General features: G+C 41.1%; 2 protein-coding genes and 1 non-coding gene across 5 annotated transcripts; 2 read left to right on the top strand and 1 right to left on the bottom strand.

The window, feature by feature from the left end:
• Positions 1 to 1522: 1522 nt before the first annotated feature.
• On the top strand, positions 1523 to 21804 carry afdnb (afadin, adherens junction formation factor b). The gene is made up of 24 exons (XM_081603500.1): positions 1523 to 2120; positions 3528 to 7341; positions 8150 to 8345; positions 9059 to 9165; positions 9881 to 9999; positions 10068 to 10162; positions 10240 to 10598; positions 11433 to 11590; positions 12037 to 12131; positions 12212 to 12483; positions 12625 to 12768; positions 14329 to 14527; positions 14616 to 14707; positions 15482 to 15568; positions 15647 to 15712; positions 15827 to 15900; positions 16430 to 16569; positions 16667 to 16798; positions 16910 to 16989; positions 17066 to 17200; positions 17961 to 18761; positions 20067 to 20160; positions 20265 to 20301; positions 20477 to 21804. Exons 2-24 carry the CDS (start codon positions 7246 to 7248, stop codon positions 20571 to 20573), a joined length of 3675 nt encoding a protein of 1224 aa, XP_081459626.1. The 5' UTR covers positions 1523 to 2120; positions 3528 to 7245; the 3' UTR covers positions 20574 to 21804.
• dusp23b (dual specificity phosphatase 23b) lies at positions 20208 to 24319 on the bottom strand. Of its 3 annotated transcripts, none has more exons than XM_081602907.1 (3): positions 23800 to 24319; positions 22766 to 23089; positions 20208 to 21452 (listed from the first exon to the last, which is right to left on the bottom strand). In XM_081602907.1, the coding sequence occupies exons 2-3, from the start codon at positions 23033 to 23035 to the stop codon at positions 21267 to 21269; spliced, it is 456 nt and encodes a 151-aa protein (XP_081459033.1). In that variant the 5' UTR covers positions 23036 to 23089; positions 23800 to 24319; the 3' UTR covers positions 20208 to 21266. The 3 variants fall into 3 exon arrangements, with proteins under 3 accessions (XP_081459033.1, XP_008397238.2, XP_008397237.2); XM_008399016.3 differs by having other exon boundaries at positions 22766 to 23037; XM_008399015.3 differs by having other exon boundaries at positions 22766 to 23041; positions 23800 to 24314.
• On the top strand, positions 24232 to 24314 carry trnal-cag (transfer RNA leucine (anticodon CAG)). Its single transcript has one exon. It is a non-coding gene; the product is annotated as a tRNA-Leu (tRNA).
• Positions 24320 to 25856: the final 1537 nt, after the last annotated feature.

Genomic DNA, 25856 nt, shown 5'->3' with positions numbered 1-25856 from the left:
CAAAATTGGGATAAAATAATAATTTATATTAGTATCATAATCAAAAGAGTGTGAAATCAAATACATGCTTCCTCTAGTCATGTTTGACTTGGCAAATTTAGCTTTAGCTCATTTCGCTAAAGCAAATTGAAACCTTTACTCTTTCATTTTGATGCTAATAAAAATAGCTTCCAGCTGCGCTGCTTTGCGGGAAGCAGTGGGGAAGAAATTTCGACAGCTAAGGGCGAATTATTAAAATATGTTTTGAGGAACGAAAAAAAGCCCCGTAACATCAAGGCTGCTGTCAGAAAGCTGAAGCTTTATTAGCTTTTATTGGGTGCAGCTAACGTGGCCCAGGTGCAGAGAGGCAATGAATTATGACTACTTACCGCGAAGTGTGAAAACGCTGGACGGAAACCTTCAGCTAAGCGGTCATTTTTATCGGAATCGCCACTTATCATCGCCCAGACAGGAGCGTGAGTCTGATTAAATGTGCCTCGGTACGGATAGGTGTGCCGTCCATTTCTGAACGGCAGTATTTCATGTCCGCTTTGTTCTTTGCAGAAAGTGACACTGCAGGAATATTTTTGGCAGAGGTAGAAAGACATCGCTGGTGATACTCTGTCAGTTCTCCGGTCTGCATGTTTACACGTTAAAGATTTGACCTCATAAAGAACTGGACCCGCCTCTGACGGTCACTTTATAAATAAATTGTTGCTTCCTTTTACCTTGAAAAATATATTCACACCCCTAGAAATGTTTCAGTTTTTTTTTTTTTTGCTTATACTGCAAAAACACAAATTCCTAAGTATTTTTGGTCTAGCAAATAGATCAGAACACTTGAAATTAAATTAAACATACAAGTAACTTTCCAGCAAGATATATTTGCTCGTTTTATGTCAATAAATCCTTAAAACGGTTGAAAAAGTACTAATTGTAAGTGAAATAAAGAATGGAACTTGTACTCTTTCAGCAATATTAAGGAATTATTTACCTAAAACACGCTCCAATATCTTTAAAAAAAGTTACCTGTAAGTTGGTTTTGTTTAATTTCAAATGTACTAAGATGTTCGCACTAGAAAGTGGATTGGATTTTGTGGTCTTGCAGTGTGGAGCCATGAACGTCACGGTCTCCACCGACTGAATTTTTTACATTTTTTTAAACTCCAATTCTTCTGGGTAAAAGGGCTCAAGTTCAGCCAGGCTTGATCAGGAGTCACTGGCTTTCTTTCTGAACATTGACTAGGCCATTCTAATAATGCTTTTGATCTATACCAATACATTGCAGCTCCTGCGGGAAGGAGAAGTGGAAGGTCAGGGCTTTCCCCAGTATGAAATCTTCTGTATTTTCTGACAAGTTTTCTCCCTTATTAACTCCATCCATCTCTTTAACAACTCAGACCAACAGAGAAGTAACTTCATATTTTTAATGTGCATTGTAATCATTGCCCCCTGGTGGTCAACTCTTTTGGAAACCAGTCAAGTATTGTGTACAGAACAAGCAAACTGCTCTGCTGCAGTCATGTCCACCGCCCCAGAGGCTTGGATTCTGTGATAAAGCTGCTTTTTATGAAATTCAAAGCTTCCTCACTTAGTTTCTAGAAAAGATAAACTGTAGTCCAGGAGATACTGAGAAAGATCAAGAGATTTGATCAACCATCGGTTGTTCTCTCGTCTATTTAAAAACGTGACTCTTGCTTGGCCTTGTCAGAGTGCAGCAGCTCCAGCAGACCCAGTTGGTGCCACGCAGGGAAACCGGCACACGTGGCAAATGTGGACAAACTCATGGAAGCACATAGGAGACTTTGGAACCCTTCCAGAAGAAGATGGTCATATTTGGGTCTCTGCCTTTGGTCCTCATTGCGTTTGTGTTTGTTGGAGTCATCTTCCTGGGCCACACTCCGGACCACTGGTGCTGGAGCCCCGGGTCCGAGCAGCTCCTGCAGGACTGCGGCTGGACAGAGGTCAAGGTGCGAGAAGTTACTGTTCCCCATGGCGAAGAGGCGTTTGCCGTGAACTGGAGCCAAAGCCGGAACAGATGCGAGGAGTTTGAGCAGGAGCTGACTTAAAACAGATCCCACACTATGCCGTGTGATGGCAGATGGATGTTTGCTAAGAGTCACAAAACTACAGTTTCTGAGGTTGGTACATTATCTGTCTGATAATGAAAAGATTTAGAAATGTAAACTATGAGACAGAAATCAGCAGGAAAGACTAAGCTTGGTTTCTCTAGAAGGTTCCCTGTGGATGGGAGCTGCTTTAGCTCTACTTAGAAGTCTGCCTGCAACGCCACATAATATCCATGTGACCATGCAACAGGAACCAAGCTGTCCCTTGGCTAAAAATAAAACAAACAGTGTACGAACTTTCTGAGAAAGCCTCTAACTCTTTTAGGTATTTATCTTAACCCTTGTGCGTGCGAGGACTGAGGCAAACGTAGAGGACTGTGGCAAATGATACAAGTTTTACGTGTGTGTGGTCGGTTGGACCCCATTTCTGGACACAAGGGTTAAGTGTCTGGAGATGTTTCCTTGAGAGTATTTTAATTGTTGGCATTTTTGTCCCCCCGTAAATATAAAGTTTTAGTTTACATCTGAAAATACTTTCTCATTGTGCCATGTTGCAGTGCTTTACAGAAGCTGTGACACCCTGTAAGGTTCATGCAGAGTCACATGCAGAGTCGGGTAGTGACTAGTTACATGTACTTAAGTACATTTTTGGAAAAAAATTACTTTTAGGAGGATTTTTACTGGGCTGTACTTTTTACTTTTACTCGAGGGATTTTATTGTAAAGCATCATTACTCTTACTTTCGTAAAATTTCTGGATACTTTCTACCCACAGTGAGAATCTTCACTAAATGAAGGACAAGCTTGCTTTCACCTGAAATTCACCAGATACACCTTGTAAAGTTTCATAAGTTTTATATTGAAATAAATTGATTTAGGACCATTTTTCTTTTTTATGACCTTGTTATTTTGTACTTATGTTAACTATACAAATTATTCTTATTATGGTCCCTAAAATACCAAAATACATCTGTTTTTTTTGTTTTGTTTGTTTTCTTTTGGTATATTTATGTTTTGGTCCATCTGATGATACAATTTATTTTTAACTATTTAAATAATTGATGTTTTGATCATACCTGAGAAGCCTTTTCACCAAATACATTTTTACTCTCGAGTAATTTCTTGGACGGCTACTATTTTACTTTTACCTGAGTACAAGTTTTGGGTATTATACGGACCTCTGCGTAGTTGCAGCAAAAAGTATTTCAACAAAGTACTAACTTACTTTTCAGAGTTTTCTTTGTTAAAAAAAAAAAAGGAAAAACATTTTCCTCTTCTCTCACAAGAATGCCTAACTTCTTGTTGGTCTTTCAATTAAAACCTCAATGAAATTGATAGAAATTGGCAAATACTTTGTGAATACTTGCATAATAATTTTATTATATATATAATATAATCATAAATAAAATATCTTAATAGTTGCAGGTTTAGGAAGCTGCGGGTGGAAGATTGACTGATGGCCTTCTGTGTTTTCTGAAAGGAGCAGAGACAAATCCAAGGACAAAATGGGAAACGACCAAATTATATGACAAAAGGACCGAAGCTGAACAATAACTCTGTTATTTTGTAGACGTTGAGTAGTTTGGTGGTGCGGTTCTGGAGATTTTTCTTACATCGTGCTGCAGTGCCCAAAGGTTCTTACTTGGGAAGCAACAAAATCAACCATTTTATAGTGTAAAAAAATAAAATAAAAAATGCATCAGACGCTTGCATGACTGATGAGCACAGCTCTTCTTTTTGTTTTATGCTTTTATTCTCATTCAAATTGCCACGTTATTTCAGAAACACATTTAGAAATCCAGCTGACACTTTGCAGCCTCACGGCCATTTGTAGAACGTCTTTGATGCTACCTCTTAATGAACCTATTCATGTAACACATTTTGTCGAAATGATTTTATTATTCTTTCATCCTCTGCATCAGAGAATGTGGAGAATAAAACCTAAAATCATCTGAAAACCTGATTCTATTTGAGCAGCAAATATAAATGACTGCGTTTCGCTTCCCTTCCTATCTCGGACTTCTTTTGCAGTGTTGGTTTTTTTCCTGTCAGCTGGGTGTTCATGTAAAACTCTACCTGCTATGCAGCTTTAGTGACAGCAAAATAAAAATGTGAAAGCATTGTAATGAGGAGGAATCAAGACGAAGATATTCATAACTGTTTTGTGTTCTAATCTCGAGTATGCGTATCTTGATTGTTTTGTCCATTTTTACGTTACAACCACAAATGAAATGAATTTTCTTGAAATGTTCTCAAATACACCAACGTTGAGCAGTCCAGTTTGTAAAATTGGTTAGAAAACAGAAATCTGAAAATGTCCTTCATCAGTGTTTAGATCTCTTCATCCTGCTTGTCTAATTAAATTGGGGAACAAACGGCATCGGGATTAAATTATCAAAAGGTTTGAACTCATGATCTCATGAAGTTCTCTTCAATTAGTTATCTAAAAAGGGAAAAACAGCTGACGGCTGAAAACCTGCGTGACCGTCTAAGAACTGCAGAGATCAAGTGAGAGAAACAAAAAAAAAAATAGAGGATAGCTATTATTCGTGCAATGTGGCTTTTTTCTTTTTCCTTTTTTTGGGAGGTTTGGGGGGGCATTGTTGAAAATGAGGCAGAGGTTCACCTTCCGGTAGAACCGCAAACATCCAGCCAGAGATTAACATGTTCATTTGGCAGGACATCTGAAATAATGTTCAGCTGTAAAAACAAAAACATCTCAGCTGGAAGCATACCCCAAAAACATGTGCAGTCTTTGCATTAGGTAGATAAGGTGTCTGGTTTGATAAAACACATTTTGTCCCTTGGCCTCCTTTCTTTTCAGTGTGATGTCACCAAGTTGGTAGCTTCCAGATGGCTGTGGTAACCCCAGCAACCATCTAACTCGATCCTTGCAGCTCTGCATCCATAAACTTCTCATTCAGTGTCAGTTGGTAAAGTTCAACCAGGTCCCAACAGAATAAATTCAATTTAGCCCACTCCTTTTTTTTTTTTTTTTATGTAACCTTGTTCCTTCTCCGTAGCCTGCTGCCAGAGGTGAGAGCCTGGGCAAGAGGAGAGTTTTGCATTTTGGCTCAGCTCTTTTATCAGTTCAGGGACAAATCTTCTTGAGGACGTATAGGGTCAAAGCTGCAGACACCGGAGAAGAGACCCCAAGATAATTGAATCCTCCCAAATGAATGCAAATTAGAAGAGACCTTGAAACCCAAACCGTCCATCTGTTGTCTATACCTGCCCATCCTTTGTAGGGTCGTGGGTGTCTGTCTCCGGCGGTCGCCAGTCAATTACGGGGCAGCGCACCGCTACGCATTGAGACATTCACACCAAAGAGCGATTTGGAGTTACAAAATTAACGTAATGGTCATGTTTTATGACTGTGGGAGGAAGACGGAGTACCCAGAGAGAACCCCATGTTCACTGGGACATTATAAGGTTTAAGGTTGTTGCAGTAATCAATGCAACTAAAGATAAACGCATGGATGAGTTTCTGCTGCAACATTAGAACATGTTATCCAGGAGATGTTCTTCAGGTGATAGAAGGCTGACTTTGTAACCGTCTTTATGTGGCTCTAAAGGTTCAGGTCAGAGTCCGTCGCTACTCCCAGGTTCCCGGCATGATCTCTGGTTTCCAGCTGTAGTAGCTGAAGCTGTGAGTTGACTCTAGATTGATCCTTTTTAGGTTCAAAGATGATAACTTCAGTTTTGTTTCCGTTTCAGCTGGTTAAAGTTGTAAAACATCCATTGATTTGTTCTAATGATCTACTCCACATGTGTCAAACTCAAGGACCCGGGGGCCAAATCTGGCCCGCCACAGCTTTTTATGTGGCCCTTTAGACTCCAAATTACAAGACTGCAAAACTCACTCAAAGTACAAACAAAATCTTCAGATTCCCATGTTTTTTTTCTGATTTTTTACTGCAAATCTTTCTCAAAACTGGCCAAAAACATCTGGTTTGAGTGACTGCTACCTCAGCCTTACTTGATATAAAGTTGTACTCCGTGATCAGTACGGCCATCAATAAAAAGTCATGTTTAACATCACAAATTAGTACAAATATCATACAAATTCCATACAAATATTTCTGAATTAGAGTCACAAAATCCTGGCTGGACTGATCCAGCCAGGATTTTGTATTATTTAATCTTAAGAAACCCTTACTGGATGCTGAAACAAACAGGTATTTGTTGATTTACAGTTGGATTTTTTGGATTAGTTTTATCAATACGTTCTGGCACAACCGGCCCCTTTTAAGAACCTTCAGATTTTTGATATGGAACAAAATGAAAATGAGTTCGACACTCTTGATCTATTTGGATTGGTTCGGAGTTACTGCTAACACTGTGGATCTGTGCATCATCTGTGTAGCTATGGTAACTAATCTTTTTTCCTGTGCACAGCCTGAGCTAGTAGCATATAGACATTAAATGCCACCACTCAGCTCTGTGCCACTTTGTGTCGGTGGATATAAACACTTTTTCTAGGTTCATAACTTTCTGTCTGGTTCACCATCCAGACAACAATACCTTTGATTGTTCAGTGTTGCGGTCATATTGTCTACTTAATGGAGGGCTGCCATTGTCGTGGCTTTTGTTCTGTTGAAAGTTTACCCAGAGGACTTTGAAGCAGCCAACAAAAGCTGGCCCATATACATGGCGGCGAATGAATGGGAAGGCATCATATAAGCTGCGAAGACATCTACTGGCACGCATGAGCAGTGGGATTCATTTGAGCCTTAGCGTTCGTCACTGAGACGAGATGAATGAAGGCGACAGCCGTGGAAATGCCTTAGATACCTGCATCCTGTTGTTATCAAAACTGATGGGTTGAATTTACTGTAAAGTTGGGTTTCATTGGGAAAACAAAGTAAAAAAAACAAAAACAATGCATTTGGTGCAAGCAATTAAGGTTATTTTGTCTTTGTCACGTTTATAATTAGTTTTCCCTTTTTTTTGCCTCATTCAGCATAGCTTCACTGACCTGTTAAATGAGGGCGGAGGGATGCGGGGGGCTCGCAGACGGGGGGCAAAATTAGGCGATTATTTTTAACAGCTTCCCACAGAGGACGGCTCATAACGACGTGGGAGCACGCCGAAGCAGCGCTGCTCCTGGCACAACGTTATGGTTTGTTTTCCCTCCATCTTGGTTTCTGAGTAAAACTTTGCATGACGGTTTGGAAAAGCGGTTTTTAGGCGGGAAGATGCCGGAAACGAAGGAACGGGAGAAACTGGCCGAGGTCATCAGTCAGTGGAATAGCAACAGACTGGACCTGTTTGAGATCAGCCAACCTGATGAGGTGAGACCAGTCAGGATGCCACGCATCAAACTACAAAACCACCGTTCTGTCTTGATCTGTTAAACTCGTGCCACACTCAGTCAGTTTTATTGATATTTATAGATAGAATTATTCAAATAACATTATTGTTATCTGAAAAAACTTAAAATAGAACATCTTGATCCCAGTTTTCATTAAACTAAAAAGAGATTAATAGGTGCAATAGGTGTATATCTTTAATTTCCTCACTGTGAGACAATAAATGATATTTTATTCTATATTTTAATTCTATATTTTATAGTTTAATCACAAAAAATTGCATGACTAAATTAGATTAAATTCGACGATAAATATTTTATGCTGAAAAATAAAAGAATCAAGTGGATTTCAGAATCAAGTGGATTTCAGAGGGCCTTAATTTAGGCAGACTTGAGGTGTTTTGCACCTTCAGGTTAAATCCTATTGGAATATCTTGAATATTTCTGATTAGCTTTGGACTTTGACTAGGACATTCTAGCACATGACTGGAGATGTTCAGGGCCGTTTTCTCGGTGGTAGGTGAATCTCCACCCCAGTCTGAAGCAAGCGGTCCCCCAGCATGACGCTACCACCACCGTGTTTACACATGGTGATGTCTTTGGTCTTCATGCTAGTGTGCGTTTACTGCTTTTCTCCAAACCCCTCCCCCCCAAAAAAACTCAGAGACCTTCAAGTAAAACTGGATCAGACACTGAGACGATAATACACACATTTGGCCTTGATTGCTTAAATGAGTATTTCGAAAGCGACCCTTTTGGGGGCTTTTCAGTGACCGTCTGTATTCTAACAGAACCTGGCGTTTCACGGCGTGATCCGCTTCTCCTTAGAGGATCACGAAGAAGAAGGCAGCGTGGCCACAAAGTGCCTACGGGTTTGCAGCAGCTTGACGACTCGCAAGGTGATTGAGACGCTTTCAGAGAAGTTCAGGCCGGATATGAAAATGCTGTCGACAAAATATTCTCTCTATGAGATCCATGCAGATCAAGGTAAGATCGCCATGCTGGTGGTAACTTGCTCCTGGATAACTGAAGCTGCTGACTATGCTGTTCCTCCATTTCCTATGTGGGACATGCATGTTTTAGGTCCCCATAGCAGTAACCAATAACCTTCTGACTTGAGCCGGTTGCATTACTAATGGATTAATAATTAATTTATTCATGAATCATCTTCCAGCCAGTTGGTTAGCTGCCAAACTGTTTGTGGTGAAGTTATGACAGATATTCTGTGCAGACAGAGCGTCTGTGCAGACGCTCTGTCTGCACAGATTAGATTCAACAGAAATGTCTAATGTTAAATTACTGAGGTCGCTTAAAGATGCTTCGACATGTTGCTTCAAAAGTATTTCTGAGTGCTACACACAACTTACTGGGGATCTCATTATTCATCGCCTCTTTAATATATAGGACGAGTTTGGTGATGTCACAATTTAATAACTTTTTTTTGTTCATTTGAGTCGTGAGACGTCACAAGTCGCTAATTCTGAGATGTTCTACTGTAGTTTCTTATTTCGTTTCTCATCTTTTATTCTGTGTTGCCTATGAGTGAATGAACAACCAGGCTGTGTTGTAAAAATCAGACTCCTTTTATCAACACCATTTTATTATAATTAGAATTCATGTAGCAAAGGTGAGAGTCAAGAAACGTGTCATATTCTGGTTTTCTTTCAAAGCTGTCCATCCCCTACTTTTTTTCTTCTTAGAGCGTAAATTGGACCTGGATGAGAGACCTCTGGTCGTACAATTGAGCTGGACCTCGGACAACCGAGAAGGGCAATTTGTGCTCAAAAAAGACCAGGAGAGATTGGAGGTAACCCTGCCGTCCAGTGCGCTTCAAAAATAATAAAAGCTTCAATTAAATACTAAAAACACGTTCACCGATTAAAGATTCATTGCTAAACCTTTGACCTGCTTAGCCAGATTTGATCCAATTTTAATTTCTACTTTTATTATAATTAGCTTTGAAAATATTTTCTTCCCAGCCTTCCTCTGGTTTCGGAGGCCAGTCGGTGTAGGACGGGAGTTGACGATTTTAAAATAAAGACGAAATAAACCGAGGCTGCCATTTCAACCTTTCTTTATGCTACATTAGCAAGATTAGCATTGGATTTCCAGTCTCTGCTTCTTTCTCAACAAACTGATGTTAAACAGAGCAACTGATTGGCCTGTTAACCAAGCTTTGCGAAACATTCCCAAAGCATGGATAAATGGACCAAAAAAAACAAAACACAGTGAGCTATTAAATTACTGTTTACGCTCTTTTACACCCACACTTTGAATCTTCTTCCCTCAGTAACAGAATCCACTCTGAAGAGTGTTGCGGTTGGTATGACATAGTAACACTTAAGCGTGCTTAGGATCCGATTTCCAGGGACAGAGCTGGAAATCATCTGACTGGTCCCTTGTTCAAAACAGATCCAGTTTAAGACTGGATCTGTTTCCAGTCTTAAACTTCAGCTCATTTTCACATGTAGCCATTACACATACGCTACCAATCGTCTCCGCTCATGTGTTTATTCATGAAGGAAAGTTATCATGAGAAAGAAAAAGGAGGCCTTCTTCAAACCTTCAAGAGGACACTGTCAAGAAAAGGGAAAAAGAAAGAGAAAAGGGGAGCTGAGAGGGCGTCAGAGGGCGAGGACGGGTAAGTACTCACTTTTTGTTTGTTCAAACTATCAGAATAACATCTTCTGTTCTTAAATCAACGCCCAGACCAGCTGAAGACCTGCTGAACAACAGCGACCGCTCGTCCAGCCTTGAGCCTCTGAGACGTTGCAAAGAAAAGAAAAGAAATCAGATTCTTGAAGGTAATATAAACAGCAGATACTTTTATTTCACAGGTGTACACCGTGAACCTTACTCGTTTCATCTTTAATTCACTCAGACTCTTCAGATCAATCTGGATTACCGGTTAGAGTAGAGATCTGTGACGATGGTGAGTCTGAATCACAACCTCTGAAAGCGTTGCTGCTGCTGCGTGTTTGTGATGTTGTCCTCCTGCCCCCTGCTGGCGCCTCGTACGTTTCAGCCGAGGAGCCTTTTCTGTCCGCAGTCATAAATTACACCAACAGCTCCACGGTTCATTTCAAGCTTTCCCCCGCTTACATCCTCTACGCTGCGAGTCGCTTCGCCCTGCGGCGCCGGCACAGCGGAGGCTCTCCGTCTTCTGCGAGCACGCACCCCGTAACGTCAATCACAAACAAAATGGCGACCATGATGGGAAAGGTCATCCAGGCGAGTTCATGAAAACCTTTGTTACAGCGCACAAAAATTTGTAGTTTGTCGGCCTCTTCCTATTTGGTTAGTTTGATCTGTTTCCAGTCTTAAACGGTGGAGAAACATAAAACATTTTACCCAGAATTCACTCTGTTGTTGAATTTAAATACCTTGGCTTGTTGTTAGCTGCATCATCAACTTAAATTTCACCAAGTTCCTAAAAAAATGTCCTAAGCTTTTTGTTGTTGTTGTTCTTGCCAAAAGTACATTGGGAAAAATAAATAAAGTAAAATAAATAAATAATAATAATCACCACTATCCATATCCACCACTTTGATAAACATACAATTTCAACAACAATACAGAGTAATATTAATGGTTTCAAACTAATTAAAAACTGTTTCATATATGCATTACATCCCATTATTAACTTTGTACAGAAATTGAGTACTAGATGCCGCTTTAATCATGACTGTAAAATACAATTTTGTTTACTTTCTTTGGACAGAAAACCTTCTCTGTTAAGACTTCTAACCTCTAGTACTCATCAGTACCATCTGATTTTAAGACATCTTAAAATGTTTACTTCATGTCTTAAGAACAATTAAATTAAATATTGTCATTGTTTTGATTCAGTTGAGTTTAACTTTTCGTTTCAACCAACGTTTGAAGGGCTTCGTCTTTGCAGAGTAGCTTTGGTAATAAACACTGAGATGCTGACATTAGATTGACTTGATCTAAGTTTTTTGCATCTGCCCCTGTCAAGTAAACAATGAAAATAAAAAATAAAAACATTTTGAAAATGGCAAAACTTCACAGTTGAACATTTCCAAGTTTGCTGAAACCAATCTGTCGCTGTGATTGGCTCTCCAGAGGCGCCAGGCCATCGGCGGCGTTCTCGCCTTCTGGTTGGCCAATTCCTCGGAGCTGCTGAATTTTCTGAAGAACGACAAAGACCTGGGCCGGCTCACGAAGCAAAGTCAGCTGGATCTGTCCCATCAGGTGCACAACGCCTACAGGTACAGGCGGATGGACGAACACGGACCTCTGACGCCACAGGCTTGTCGTTTTGCAAACAATATGTACCAACAGGAAGCATTTTGTTGCTGCAAAAGTAAAAATTTTTCAAAGCGATTCCACACTTTGAGCAGCTGAATAGTAATGTGTGTATTTACTGATGATTACAACGCGGCTTCGTCGACGTAACGATAGAAGCCGGTGTTGTTCGCCACAGAGTGAGCATCTGTGGGGGAAAAAAGAAATGAGGCTAAAACAGGACCATGAGGAACGCCATAATGAAGCTGCATGTTGACTTAGAGGCCATTTTAAGATTATTTTTCACTTCATCAGTGTGTAACTCTAATTAAACAGATTACGTTTTAACAACAATAAGATTAACAGAACCTTGTATTTTTGCCCAGATGGATTAAATACCAACATGTATCTTTTGCTTGTTTGTTTGTAGCTTCCTGCTCCGTTGCCTGCAGAGAGAGTTGAGGAAACACCTACCAACTTTCCTCACCGATTCTGAGCGACACGGCACTCTCCCGGCCGGCATAGGCACGTTTTAGAAAATAAATCAATCAAACTAGATAATTCAGCAGATTAAGATGTCGTGACGTGTCTTGGTCTGACCGCAGAGATGGTGTTGGACACCTTGATGAACGCCATGTCCCTTCTGCGCCGGTGCCGCGTCAACCCGGCCCTCACCATCCAGCTCTTCTCTCAGCTCTTCCACTTCATCAGCGCCTGGCTGTTTAATCAGCTCATGGCGCCAGAACCCGGCACGCCGGGCCTGCGCTCTCACTACTGGGGGGCCGCACTGCGTCAGAGGCTGACCCCCATCGAGGCCTGGGCGGAGAGGCAGGGCCTGGAGCTGGCCGCCGACTGCCATCTGGGACATATAACTCAGGTCTGACACCCCCGCTTGGCTAAAGAATTGCTATTTCCTCCAATCAATATGTCAGTTCATTATTATTATTTTTTTTGGTTTTTACTGTGGTTGATTCTGTCTCCTGGGATGCTAAAATAGTATTGCCTGGCTTGTTACTAGGCGACCGCGCTCCTGACAATGAGTAAGTACTCGGCTTCGGACGCTAAGGACATCCAGACTTCCTGTTTCAAGCTGAACTCCCTGCAGCTGCGCATGTTGATGGACGGGTACATGTACGGACCCAGCGAGCCTCAGATCCCCCCTGTGAGTAGTCCTCCACTTCGCTGACCCACACCACCCACAGATGTCACTGTCAAAAAGGACAGAGTTTGTATTTTTTTCAGACTGAAAACAAAACCGTAAGAGGTTTCCAGCGAGGGTTTTTGAAACTGGCCGAAGCTCCTGGCTGTGCTCATTGATTTAATACCATGAATAATTAATAGTTACAATGACCGATGTAATGATGAATAATACATGAAGGACATTAGTACTTTGGCTTCGAGTGGACAACTTGTACGGCTTCCTGCTTAAAGTATTAACACCACTTAAACTTTTCCCACATGTAAAATTACAGCTACATACTTCTGGTTGTTTTCTTTTTTTAGGTTTTAAAGTGTCAGATTAACACAAACATGTGCATAATTGCAAAACAGATGAAAAAAATATGACTTTAAGTGCTTTTTTTTCTTTTTTTTATTTCCATTTTGCAAATAAAAATCTGAAAAGTGTGGGGTGCATTTATTCTGATAGTTCAAAATAAAAGCCAGTGAAACCAAATGTCTTCAGAAGGACAGTAGGCATGTGTGTATTTTTATCCCAAAATAAACGTTTTGCGAAGGCCACAGAAAATTAACGCTGCACACCTTCCTCATTGAGAAGCACAGTAGTGGCGGCATCATGCTGTGGGAGCGTGTTTCATCACCAGGGGCAGGGAGGCTGGGCAAAACTGATGGAAAGATAGATGAAAGTGAAATATGAAATTCATGATCCAGACGTGCAAAATGGTAAAGAAACATTCTTGAAAAAAATTTCTAAAAGCTGGTATAAAAACACGTGTGCGTCACACTTTTCAGATTTTATTTGCATAATGCTTTGATTTGGATTTCCCTTCTGTTTCATGATAATGCTTCAGACTGGTGTGGGCTGTTACATAAAATCACAGCAGAAACTCTGAGGATTGTGGATGAAATGTGACTAAACATAAAGAAGTGTGGGGGGTGTGAATACTTTTGAGACGCTGCAGGTTTAAATTATTAGTGGGGAAAGAAAACAAAGCAACACGTCACATTCATGATTGGAGTTAAATTTGACTCAACCGTATTTTTTCATAAAATACAAATAAGTAAAATTATAAAAACGAGATGTTTAACATGCTTAGGAAGAGGGGCTAGTTGTGTTCTGAGGATCCTCTTCATGACACTGTCACACAACAGCAGTGGGCTGTCAGTCAGAGGCTTCCTAAAACCGCTGTAATACTGACCTCTACAGGAAATCCTTCCTGCCCATAGCATCTAAAAAGGAACTCAATTTGAATCTAAGCCTGAAGAGAAAACATCCCAAATCAGGCAACAACAACAAACGCCTGGAACCCAGCGCTGCCCAGAGCGTTGGAGTTTTAAAGGAAACGACAGCATGGCAGAGCCATTACTCACATCAGTTCTGATGTTACATCTCCGTCTACGGATGTCAAAGGTCACGGTCATCTTCAGTCTCCTGCTCAGAATCATCGCAGGCCGATTGGGTGTCCCCCATGTTGAGGGAAACATGACATCCGCGTCGACTCTTTCCTGACGTATCTCTCCCTCGCTGTCACTCCCGGTGCAGGACCTGACGGATGCCGTGGCGAAGGCTGCCAAGGCCTCGGCCGATAACCTGATTCGCAGCGAAGGTGGCGAGCTTCGGCTGACGGAGAGCCTCGACCTGCTGCTGCCTTTCCTGCTGCCGCAGGGAGGATACTCCTGTGAGACGCTGAGAGGAGTCCCTCAGGGGTTCAGAGAGTTTCTGGAGCCAATCTGTCAGAAAGGTGGGAGAGACCTTGGATTCAGACGCCAGAGTTGGATCGTACTTTATTCTGAACATGTTGGTCAGCTGCTTCATATTTCGTCTTGCAGGTCTCTGTTGTTTGACGTCTGTGGCTGATTCCCAAGGAGACTGGACGGCGCATTTTAGTGAAAACACACACTCTGATGGGGATTTATACTTGGTAAAGAGAACCGAGACTCCAGAGGGTTTATGTTTTAACAATTATTTTAGTAATCAATTAGTCTTTTATTCTCACGATTTTTTGTTTATCGCTGTTTTATAAATACTGTACAGTACTTTGGTGCAGTTAATATCTGTTTTTAAAGTGCTTCATAAATAAAATTGACATTGACATAATTAGATTTTTTTTTAAATGGCACATTCTGTAGATTTTTCATATAGACACTTAAGCATTGCCTGTACTATATTAGAAATAAACAAATAATTCAAGTCGTTTTTTTAAATAAGAAAGTGAATATTTTTTTGCCTAAAATGCAGTAACATAGCAGTCCTTGACTATATGCTTGATCATTCACGGCAAAGAATATTACAAATGTAGAGTAGTAATAATCTGTCGATTATTTTTGGTTTAAACAATTAATTATCAGCTAGCAAAAGAACTTGGAAGGAATATTTTTACAGAATTTTAACTTTGTGAATCTAAAACTAAGCCACTTGAGGAGTACAAAGGTTGTTTTTTTCTATCTTAAATGCAAGATGTGTATATTTTTGTACAGATTTAACTTAATTACTGCTCTGACTGTTGTTCTCTCAGCAAATTGCCTTTTTTAGAGTCTCTACTCTCAGTTAAAGATTAATTGATTATTAAATTTGTTGACAATTATTTCAACAACCGATTAATTAATCACGATTAATCCATCTGATCGCTCCAACCCCGATTTTTTAACACTAACTTATGCTTCTTTTGTACGTCTTTTTTTTTTTTTTTCGTCAGGCAGCGCACAGGCAGCCCGAGGTTGAGAACGTCACTGTGCACAAGCCTCTGAACAGCGGGATGGGAGTCAGTATTGTAGCAGCCAAGGTGAAAACAGTTTAAACATGAAAACTTTCTACGATGCAGCGACTCATTGAGTGAACAGCCCGTCATGTTGTGCTGCAGGGAGCAGGTCAGAGTAACATCGGGATCTACGTCAAGTCTGTGGTCAAGGGAGGACCCGCCGAAATGGTGAGACTGTGACACTTCTCTCTTTCGGCTTTCACTCCAAGGAATATTTTGTTTGAGGTTGTTTTTTTTTTTTTAACGAGATAAGAAATGAAGACGTGTCTTTACTGCGTGTAGAGCGGGAGGCTGGCAGCTGGAGATCAGCTGCTCAGTGTGGACGGTCACAGCCTGGTCGGACTCAGCCAAGACAGGTAGCTGCATCTGACAGCAAGTACGACACAAGTAGGGTAGATTCATGATTCACACACAGGAGATTTATGTACCCTGAAATTAATTGTCATTATTACGTAAGTCTGTTTTTATGGTTCCAACATTTAATTTGTCTGGTTAAAGTTATGAAGAGCTAATGTCCGACAACGTTTCTCCAACACACAGTGAAAGTTTTTAGCATAAAGTATCTATTAACGCTTCTGGCCAGGGCTGGATGTAACTTCAGAATTTTCTAATTTTTCAGTATTGTATATTAATAATATAAGCCCTTTCTAGAGGCCCAGCGTCTGACCGTTTGCTTCTAGGTAAGCCAGAGGCACTCAAATAACACTGTGTACCTTTAGCATTTAAATGTCTAAAATAGAGAAAAATACATGATTATCGTCTTGTGTTGCTAACAATAGCTAGAACCAAAACAATTAATATATCCCACTGAGTAATGTTTCACCTTCTGTGTACTGTTACCGGTAGCGCCACTTTAGCTTTCATAAACCTCTTTGACTCATTTAGCGCAGCCGCCATCATGATGCGCACCGGCCCCGTCGTCAGCTTACAGGTGGAGAAGTTTGCGGCGAGCTACCGAGGTCTCGGCAACCTACTGAACGAATCGCCCCCGGAAAACAAAACGAGCAGCAGCCATTTAAGACTGGGTAAGGATACCTCACCTACATAGTTTCTTTAAGCTTTTTTTTTTTTTTTTTTTTTTACATTTTAGGACCTGATTTGAACCTTTTATTGCCTCACAAGATGGCGTTTCCGCGCTGTACTGCGTTGTGGATCTCAGCCCCTCGGAGAGAAACCACGGAGGCCGCAAAAGAACCAAAGACCAGAGGACGCAGAAATACCGACAGCTTTACCGCTCCAACCCCAACGTGACCGGTCGGTGACCTTTCTGTTCGTGACTTTTTAGCGGCTTCCCCGTTTGTGAAGTCCATTTAATGCGTGAGAAAAAGGGCAGCTCTGCATTCGTTTGCTCTCTCCTTGTTCCAGCTGGCTTTTGCCCGGAGGACGAAGGTGAACTCTTTGACCGCGGCTTTTCATCCGTTTCCAGCGACAACCTTTGCGCCGATGTGAGAATTTTAGACGTTGAATTTATAATTTTTTCCCCCCCTTACAGTCTCACATTTGTTTGCTACCTTCTTCCAGACGCTTCCCAGAGAATATCTGACGCTGCCGAACCCCAAGTCCAAGGACAAGTCTGTTTTTGGGCCGACGCAGCCACCGCTTACGATGGCGGTGACGCCTTCCAGTGAGCAGAGCGACAGCAGGAGAGGCTTCATGGTATGTTGACGCAACTCTTTGACAAAAACACTTACTCAGCATTCCTAGCTCTTGTTTTTCACATTTTGAAAGACATTACAAATCTGAATGTGTCTCATTGGGATTTTATGCCAAGAAGCAAATCAAGGCTAAAAACTAGAGGAGAGGAAAAATATTTGTGAGTACGCTGCATATCGGATTATGAGCCCACTCAGCCACCGTAGAATGCAGTCTCACCCGCTGTATGTATTGAGGAAAAGCCAGGCAGCTAAGCTACATGCTAATACATGCTAATTTGAGTTACTTTATACACAAACCTGTTTTTGTTCAAACATAGACCTATGGAATTCGATACAGTAGGAAACTTTATGATATCATTTGAAACAAATGTTCTATTTGTTTACTCTGTTTTTCTCTAATCAGTCACACAATTTGAACAGAATCTGTAAATTGTTTGAATAGAAAAAACTGGTTTCTGAATTAAAAAATAGTTTCTGAATCGATTCGTTCCCCAAAAAATCGACATCAAATCTTGTCTTCACTACAAACCCACGCTTTTAGAGTTGCCTTTGATTCGTAGTAACTGGAACGCTGGTCAACATGTTTCATGTGTACTTGCTTGATGATTTTGACGATGACTTTTGACAAAATTTAATGTCTGTCCCAGTTTAAAGTGCTGTTATGAGGTGACACACTTTAAACTGCCCTGTTGCTGAATTGTATTAATAATCTACATTCAGGTGTGTGAATCTGTTAAAAGTCTCTCTGTCCTCCCATGTAGCCTGGCACCATGTCTCAGCAGAGCTTGTGCACAGACACTGGAGGCCCCCTGCTGGACAAAGAGCAGAACGCGTGCACGCAGAGGAGCCGGAGTTCCAGTCAGTCGACAAATTTCTGCCGATCCGTTGCTCTCCCCTCAAGCGTTTCTACACACGACATCTCGTCCGACCACAAACAGCCGAGTCCGGCCGGCGTCTGGAGGAACCCGTTTTCACAGCGGGCGGTTCCTACGCCGTCGATCCAGCCGATACGCATCGACATCCCCGTCACCAGAGCAGGCGGTGTGCAGTCAAACCCTCCTCTCACCACCTTTCAGCAGAGCCCATGTGTGCTGAACCAGCTCCGTACAACCAGTGAGCAGAGGAAGAGTTCCCCAAGCCCAGCGTGTCCATCATCAGCGGCCAAGGCGCTACTCCAGCCCTCGGGTCTCTGGCAGCAGCAGAGGTCAGAAAAACCCCGAGTGTGCATCACTCCAACGAAGCACGTTTCCTTCCAGGAGCCTCCGTCCGAGCGGAAGGGCCAGAGTGAACCCCGGGTGCTGATGTGTGACCCCTGGAGGCGGGAGGCGCTGGAGAAGCAGCAGAGGCTGGAGGCGGTGGAGCGGCTGGAGATTGAGGCGCGGCAGCTCAGAGCCAAGGAGCAACGGAGCACTGAGGAGGACGACAGGCTGCAGAGGCTGGACCTGGAGTGGAGGTTTCAGAAGAGGCTGCAGGAGATTCAGCAGAGAGGAGAGGAAGAGGAGGAGGAAGAGGAAGACCTGGATGTCATGGCGATCCTGCAGCAGCTGGACAGAACACCGGAGGTTAAGTGGATTATGTGAAATCAACTTTTTTGAGCTTCACATTGTGTTATAACGTTTTCCTGGAGTGTCGCCTTGATTCTTTCATGTTTGAGAAATCCTTTAATCTCCATGGCAACCATTCAGCCGTGCAAAACGTCTGGGTGGACCTAGCTCCGCCTTCGAGATGCAGGTCCTCTGCAGTTTCCGAGCTTCCGCATTACAGAGCCCGACTCCTCCACTCGGCAACTTCAGACTAGCCAGCAGCAATTAGCAAACACCTGGTGGAACTGAGCATCTGCTGATCTCATTATACGAGATACTTCTCAGTGCAACGCTGGTAAAAATGTTGTGAAATGGTTAATCACCAAGTCATCACCATAATGTGATGACTTCCTGAAGGAGGGGTTTCAGAAAGAGCACGAGTTTCTTAAAGAGACGGAAGCCCAATTTCAAGATGTTAAATTCCAAATTAAATTTTTTTTAAGTCACGTTTGATGTATGCAGCAGTTTTATAACAACTGAAGGTAACATAGTTACTTGATTGTTCCACAAAACGGCATTATGAGCCTGTAAAAGAAAAAACACTGCCTCTTTTGAAGAACAAACGTCACATTTCAGTGTTAGAATATTGGAATGTGACAGAAAACTTTGAAAGTTTATAAAACAGTGAATGCGGGATTAGGAGCATATTGTAGTTATTAGAATAATAACACCAATTATTATTTCTGCATGGAGTTTGCATGTTCTCCCTGCGCATGCGTGGGTTTTCTCCGGGTACTCCGGTTTCCTCCCACAGTCCAAAAACTTGTCAGGTTAATTGGCCTCTCCAAATTGCCCCTAGGTGTGAGTGTGTGTGTGCATGGTTGTGTGTCCTGTATGTCTCTGTGTTGCCCTGCGACAGACTGGCGACCTGTCCAGGGTGACCCCCGCCTCTCGCCCGAAACGTTAGCTGGAGAGGCACCAGCAACCCTCCTGACCCCATTAAGGGACAAGGGTGCAATAAAATGGATGGATGGATGGATTATTAATCTATCCAGTGACTTTTACCTAAATCTTGATTTTTATTGACCAGAATTGACAATTTTGTTCCAAAGGTTTTGACTGTAGAATAATTTACACATCCCTTCCCATCAACAGATCTGACTGATTGTCTGTTCTAACTATAAGTTTATTGTTGAGTTGGTAAAATGTTTTTGTTCTGTTTTTTTCAGCCCTCGAGTTAATTTCACTTTATGATTTTGGACCATTCAACAAGAAGTTTGGACGCCCCGGTTCTACTGGTTGAACAACGCATCATTTTTCATGTTTTTATGTTTCCACGTCTAGATCAAGATCGGATCCGTCGGAAACATCAAGAGGAAACAAAACGAGGAGAAGCAGGGAGGGAATCGGCATTCCTACAAGCAAGAAGGAAAACCAGGTGAAGTGAACTATCAGAATATTAAAGGAAATTCCAGATTTTTACTCTGTCATTCAAAAATTCATTTTATTTTAGAAAATAGCATTATTTTATGTTTTTGGCAGATCACAGAGAAAATGGACTGAAAGCAACGTCAGATGAGTGAGTTTATACTTTGAAACTCGTTTATTTGAACATGTGCAGCATTCACAAATGCTAAAGAAAATAAAAACGTATCCCTGAGTAATACAGATTCTCAGACCTTATACATGAAACACAACAACTTGCTTGTGTCCGTGGAAACCACTAATTTCAAGTATCTGTGGTTTTGCGTTAGCAGGAAACCGGTGGAGAAAATCAAGACGGCGTCGGCTCCTGAGAAGCTCACATTCAGGGAGCGTCAGCGTCTTTTCTCCCTGGCAACAAGCGCTTGAGTGAAGGTTCCTGGTTTTCTCAAAGAAAACCTTTTGAACAGAAGTAAAAAATAAAATAAATTAAAAAAAACAAAGCATAATTTTTGATAGGATTTTGCGTGACAAAAAGTGTAATTTGATCTCAGAATTATTAACAGATGTTCTGTGAAGGCTTCTGAGGTTCGTTAGGTAACATTAATTAATAAACAGCATCATGAAGACAAAAGAAAAGGGCAAAGAAAGTCAGGAATTAGGTTACACCATGACACTTTTTTTCTCCACAAGAAGGGAAAGAGAAACACCTGTAGGTTGTGAAAAACCTGAAATTAGAGCAGAGATTTACCTTGAAGCAGGACGACGAGCCTGAAACTACAGCCATGTGTTGTAACGGCTCAGTCAAAGCCCAGACCTAAATATAGACTTTTTGAAAACCGAAACTTGCCACTTCCATAAAATCCAACTAAAACATGTTAAAGTTGTTGGACGAAAGATGACAAAATGAAACAATGAGCGCTTTTCCAGGTTGCAGTACAGCAAACAAAGCAAGGCGTGTGTCTTTAAAACCAGAAATGTTTGTCCCAGTAACACCAATTGCAGATTAATTTAAATCGAATACACTTTTAACACACACTCCCTAATTCTACATCTCATTTCCAAAACGCTGACTGCATACAGTTCCAGTGCAGACTTCTCATGCTCGCCGCCGTGGCAGAGCTACTTTGTGCGCTGGTAGAACTGCACCACGGCCTTCTCCTGTTCGTGGGTCTCGATGGAGCCGGGCCGGATCCTGCGGATCTCTGCGATGGCGTCGGGCCCGGACATCTTCCGGCTCTTCACCAGGTAGCAGGCCAGCATGGTGCCCGTCCTGCCGTGGCCGTGCATGCAGTGGACGGCCACGCCCTGGAGACAAACGTCACGATGTCGTCAAACCACCGGCAGAGCTCACACCCTGCATTAGCTCCTGTGATTAGGCAGGTGTTTGCTGTTTTTACACAACTGCTGAAGCCGGGTCTGGTTTCTACCTGTACAGTCAATATATATATATATATGTGTGTGTGTGTGTTACATTGTGTGTTGCTTCCCCCTCTGTACTTTCTTTTGTTACAACTAAGTTTTGATGTTTTTACTCCTTGAGGCATTTTTAAATTGGCTGTATGGTTTTTATCTCTCAAAATGCTACATCCTAAAGGACTACAATAAAAAAAAAAAATTACTTTCACTGCATTAAATCCTTTCAATAACTTCAGACCTATCCAGAGTTTTCATGTCTTTCCTATTTTTTATGCCTGCTTTGTTACAAATCCTAACTTTTTTTTTTAAAGTGGAATAACTAAAAAAAATATTACTATATTTTCCAAGAATAAAGCGCTTTGACCAGCTCGAAATTTTCTAATTGCACAGATTTCTAAACATTATTTTTTTGGAGCAATTAAAGTTAAAAGCACAAACTGACACTTTTCATCTTAGGGAACCAAAACGGTGCATGATGTATTTAAAGTGTAACAATCAATTTTGGTTATTTTCACTTCATTAAATATTTTAAAAAGGACCAAAAATATTTTTTGAATAAATTTTTTTTTTTAAATCCAGGACACATTTCATAAAATTATCATTTAATGTGAAGATATTGGGACCCAGTTATGTTCCACTTTGGCCCTCAAGGTGCTTTGAGTGTTAAATGAAATTTGAGCTAATTTGCCAGAAGAAGTGTATTTTTCAATCTCTTACCTTTAAACTCTGTATGTAAATGCTCTAGTTTGCTAATAAATGTTTATTTTTTTGTTTAAATTTAGACTTCAGTTATGTTTATCACTGAGTACATGGAGGAAGAAAAAGCATTACTGGCAAATATACACCACACTTTTACGATTTTTTTTATCAGTAATGAAATGTGAATTTCCTAAAATTATGCAGTGGGTTTATCATAATCCCACTAAAAGACATTGACATTTGAGGTTGTAGCACAAAAAAACTTCAAAAAGCAAACACTGATTGGTCGGCCTTTAGACTGTTGATTACAAGAAATGACGTATTTTCAATGGCAGCTTTGCTTGAGTTCTTATTTTCACCAAACTTTCAGCAAGAATGCGTTGCTGTTGAGGTAAGACTGGAAAAAATAATTTCTCAAGCCAAAAGTCAAACTAAACTGAAATTCTGGATATGCTGACCAAGTCAGTTAACTCCACTCTTACAGTCGTGATAGGAGCACCTACCTCTCCTTTGGAGTTGGCTCCTTCCACGATGGAGAGAAACTGATCAATCTGACTGGGAGAAGGAGGAGTGAAGTCAGCTATCTTGATGTGGTGAAGCTGCAGCTCTGGGCAGGTGTCATGGTTTGGTGGTTTCCTCTCGCACAGACAAACGAGGTGTCTGACTCCGTTGTCCAGCAGATAGCGGTATTCACTTGGCATCCTGGGCATGGCCAACCCGGCCAGCTTCCCGGGTTCAACCCAGGAGAAGTTGTGTGGAGAGAAGGAGGCCATGACTGTCTGAGAGAAAAATGTGCTTTTATTTCCCTCTGGTGAAACTCATGTGATCTGTTATGAAAGACAATACAAGGAAGGAACTGATATTTACTGGATGAGCATTACTTCATACATTTACAGCAGTAAATGTTAATCCAGTAAATGAGCATGTCCTACTCATTTAACATGTCAAGTGTGTCGTGTGTTTTATTGGGAAAGCAATAAAACACCTAGTCCTGTCAATTGCTTGCATGACAAAATGTAATAAAACTTTTTTTTAAAGACACCAGACATAGTTCTTATAAACTGTATTTAATATAAATAAAGGTGTTGGTTGAAACGTAAACAGGTGAGATCCAAACATTCCTATAATTTGCAGAAGTTGTCAAAGAAAACCACAGAGGTTCAGACATTTCAACCTTCCCCTGTGTTTCCGTTTTTAATGTTTTTTTTTCTGAGAATGTGTTCAATAATTTTTGACCAGAATTGCCAATAAAAGTGAAAGAAGCTCATATCTTGTACTATTACCACGGCTATCTAGGAACAAGATTAAATTGACTGTAAGATAAGACATACAGAACATGAAATGAGACATGCTCGCCTAGCTCCACCAAAACATAAATAGTAGCATGTAGCTTAGCATTAGCAACAGTGCTAAGTGCCCAACTTAGCTTTATAGGCGTAAACAGACTGCTGTTCTTATCAATGTAAAAAGTACATTCAGGTGTCGTTCGTACTGGGGGAATACAGCACGTCACGTAAAACACAACAAAATTACTTACAGGTTAGGTGAGAACAAGGCGGATTGCTATGCGCCGAACTTCTGCTAGCTGAGCTAACTGCTGGTACAACACGGCCCTAAATAATAAAGTTTAAAAACGTAAAGGGGTTGTCTAACGCAACGTTGTCTGCAACAGACAAAACAACCCCTTTACGTTGACTGTTGCAGTTATAGGTGGGGCAGCAGCAACACTCCTTTCATCATTGTGACAAACACATAGCATTATAAAGTAGGAAGAGAAGTAACCATACGGGTTTTTTCGGAAATTTGCGGCACTGTCAGTCATAAAGTGATTCTTTTTCTTGTTTCTATTACTGTTGTGTCATTTTATGTCAATGTACGTATCTATACATATATGTACTGTACATTTACAGTAAATTTACATATGTGTTTGTCATGTTCATAAATCTTTACGGCGGGGTAATTTACAAGTGTCAGGATGGCCGAGCGGTCTAAGGCGCTGCGTTCAGGTCGCAGTCTCCTCTGGAGGCGTGGGTTCGAATCCCACTTCTGACAGAAACTTTTGGTACAGTTGTATTCTTACAATATTAAGGAACACTTCCCTGAATGTTTTAATGGTCTTCTTGCTTTAAAACACCTAATTGGAGTTCAGCAAAAACTTGTTGAGCAGCCGTCCAGTGAAATTATTTCTGGTGAAGCAGGAAAATATCTAAAAACATTGGTATAGAGTAGAGGTGTGCCGATCGATTGGTCACCGATCATAATCGGCCGATTTTCATGAAAAAGTGCATGATCGGTGATCGGCGATCATTGGCTCTTGTTGCCTATACCGATCACCTTCATCTCATTTCGCAGCCTGCCTGTGCAGCTGGTCTCCTCTTTCCTTCACTCTGCGCAAACGCGCAGCAACAAATCTTAACGCACTGAGTGAATGGGGAAGTTTGCGTGTTGCGGCGGAAAATTGAAGCACGTCAAAATGCATCAACACAACGAAGCTAATACGACATAAAAACAATGCCATTCTTGACGGAGTTTGGCTACATCGAGGCTCACTGCAGTAAAAAAGACATATGGAGGATCAGATAGCAGGTAAAGCAGCGCACAGCTACAAACACTCACCCGGATTAGCATGACGGTCAGAAAGCTAAACAAATAACCCGCAAAATTATTTCAGTCTTCGAGGTGCGATGAAAGACGCTGGTTCTGCTCTCGCTGTTGAACCGCTGCTACGCGCTACAGACGGAGCGCTACTTCTGCTCCACCTGGTAGTGACTCTCACACCGAACCTCTTCTTAAAGCTGCAGCATCTAATCTAAAAAAATACATTTTACCTACGTATTAAAACTTTCGCTGTCCTAACATGAAACAGATAATCTCTAAAAAAAATAATCGATCTCCTTCCTGCTCTGCATAATTACTCTGCTCAGTCAGAAACAGTCAATCAGAACTAGCAGTAATCAGCTAGCCGCCATGCTATCAGGAAGTTTTCATTCAGTAACCCAGGATTGTTTATTGTAATGGATCCTGTATTTGCCTTTGAATGTTAAGTTTTATACTTGAATTTTTGGCAATGTTGAGAGGTTTTATTTTGGCTCTTTGTATTATTTAGCCTCTTCAGAGCCTTCATATGTCATCAGTCTGTTAAAGATAGTATTACTGATAGCAGTACAATTTGCAGAATGCCTGTTTTGTTTAGTTTTCTTCTTGGAAAATGTTATTAAAAACAAGTTTTTGTCTAAATTAAGGTGAATTCATGGTTCCTTTTTCCACATAATGTAACCGTTAGTGTTTATGATAAAAAAAAAAAAAAAATTATGTGATCGGTATCGGTGATCGGCCCTCATGGGTGATCGGTATCGGCAGGAAAAAACCTGATCGGCACATCAGTATAGAGTACTCTAGTATAGAGTAATTCTGTATAACAAAGAAAGTGAACAAGTCTTTTGTATTTCACATGTAATGTTTGTCCATGCCACTCTTTTACTAACATCAGCAAAAGGTACTTTATATCACTTAAAAAATCATGGAAAGTTTTATTTTTGCTCTGAAAAATTATTTTATAGCAAGGAAACCCTTCTTTTCTAAAAAGAACTTGCA

The sequence above is a fragment of the Poecilia reticulata genome, chromosome 22 (genome assembly GCF_904066995.2).
Source record: "Poecilia reticulata chromosome 22, P_reticulata-male-v2, whole genome shotgun sequence".
Classification (NCBI taxonomy): Eukaryota; Metazoa; Chordata; class Actinopteri; order Cyprinodontiformes; family Poeciliidae; genus Poecilia; species Poecilia reticulata.
This window is presented reverse-complemented; position numbering and strand designations above follow the sequence as displayed.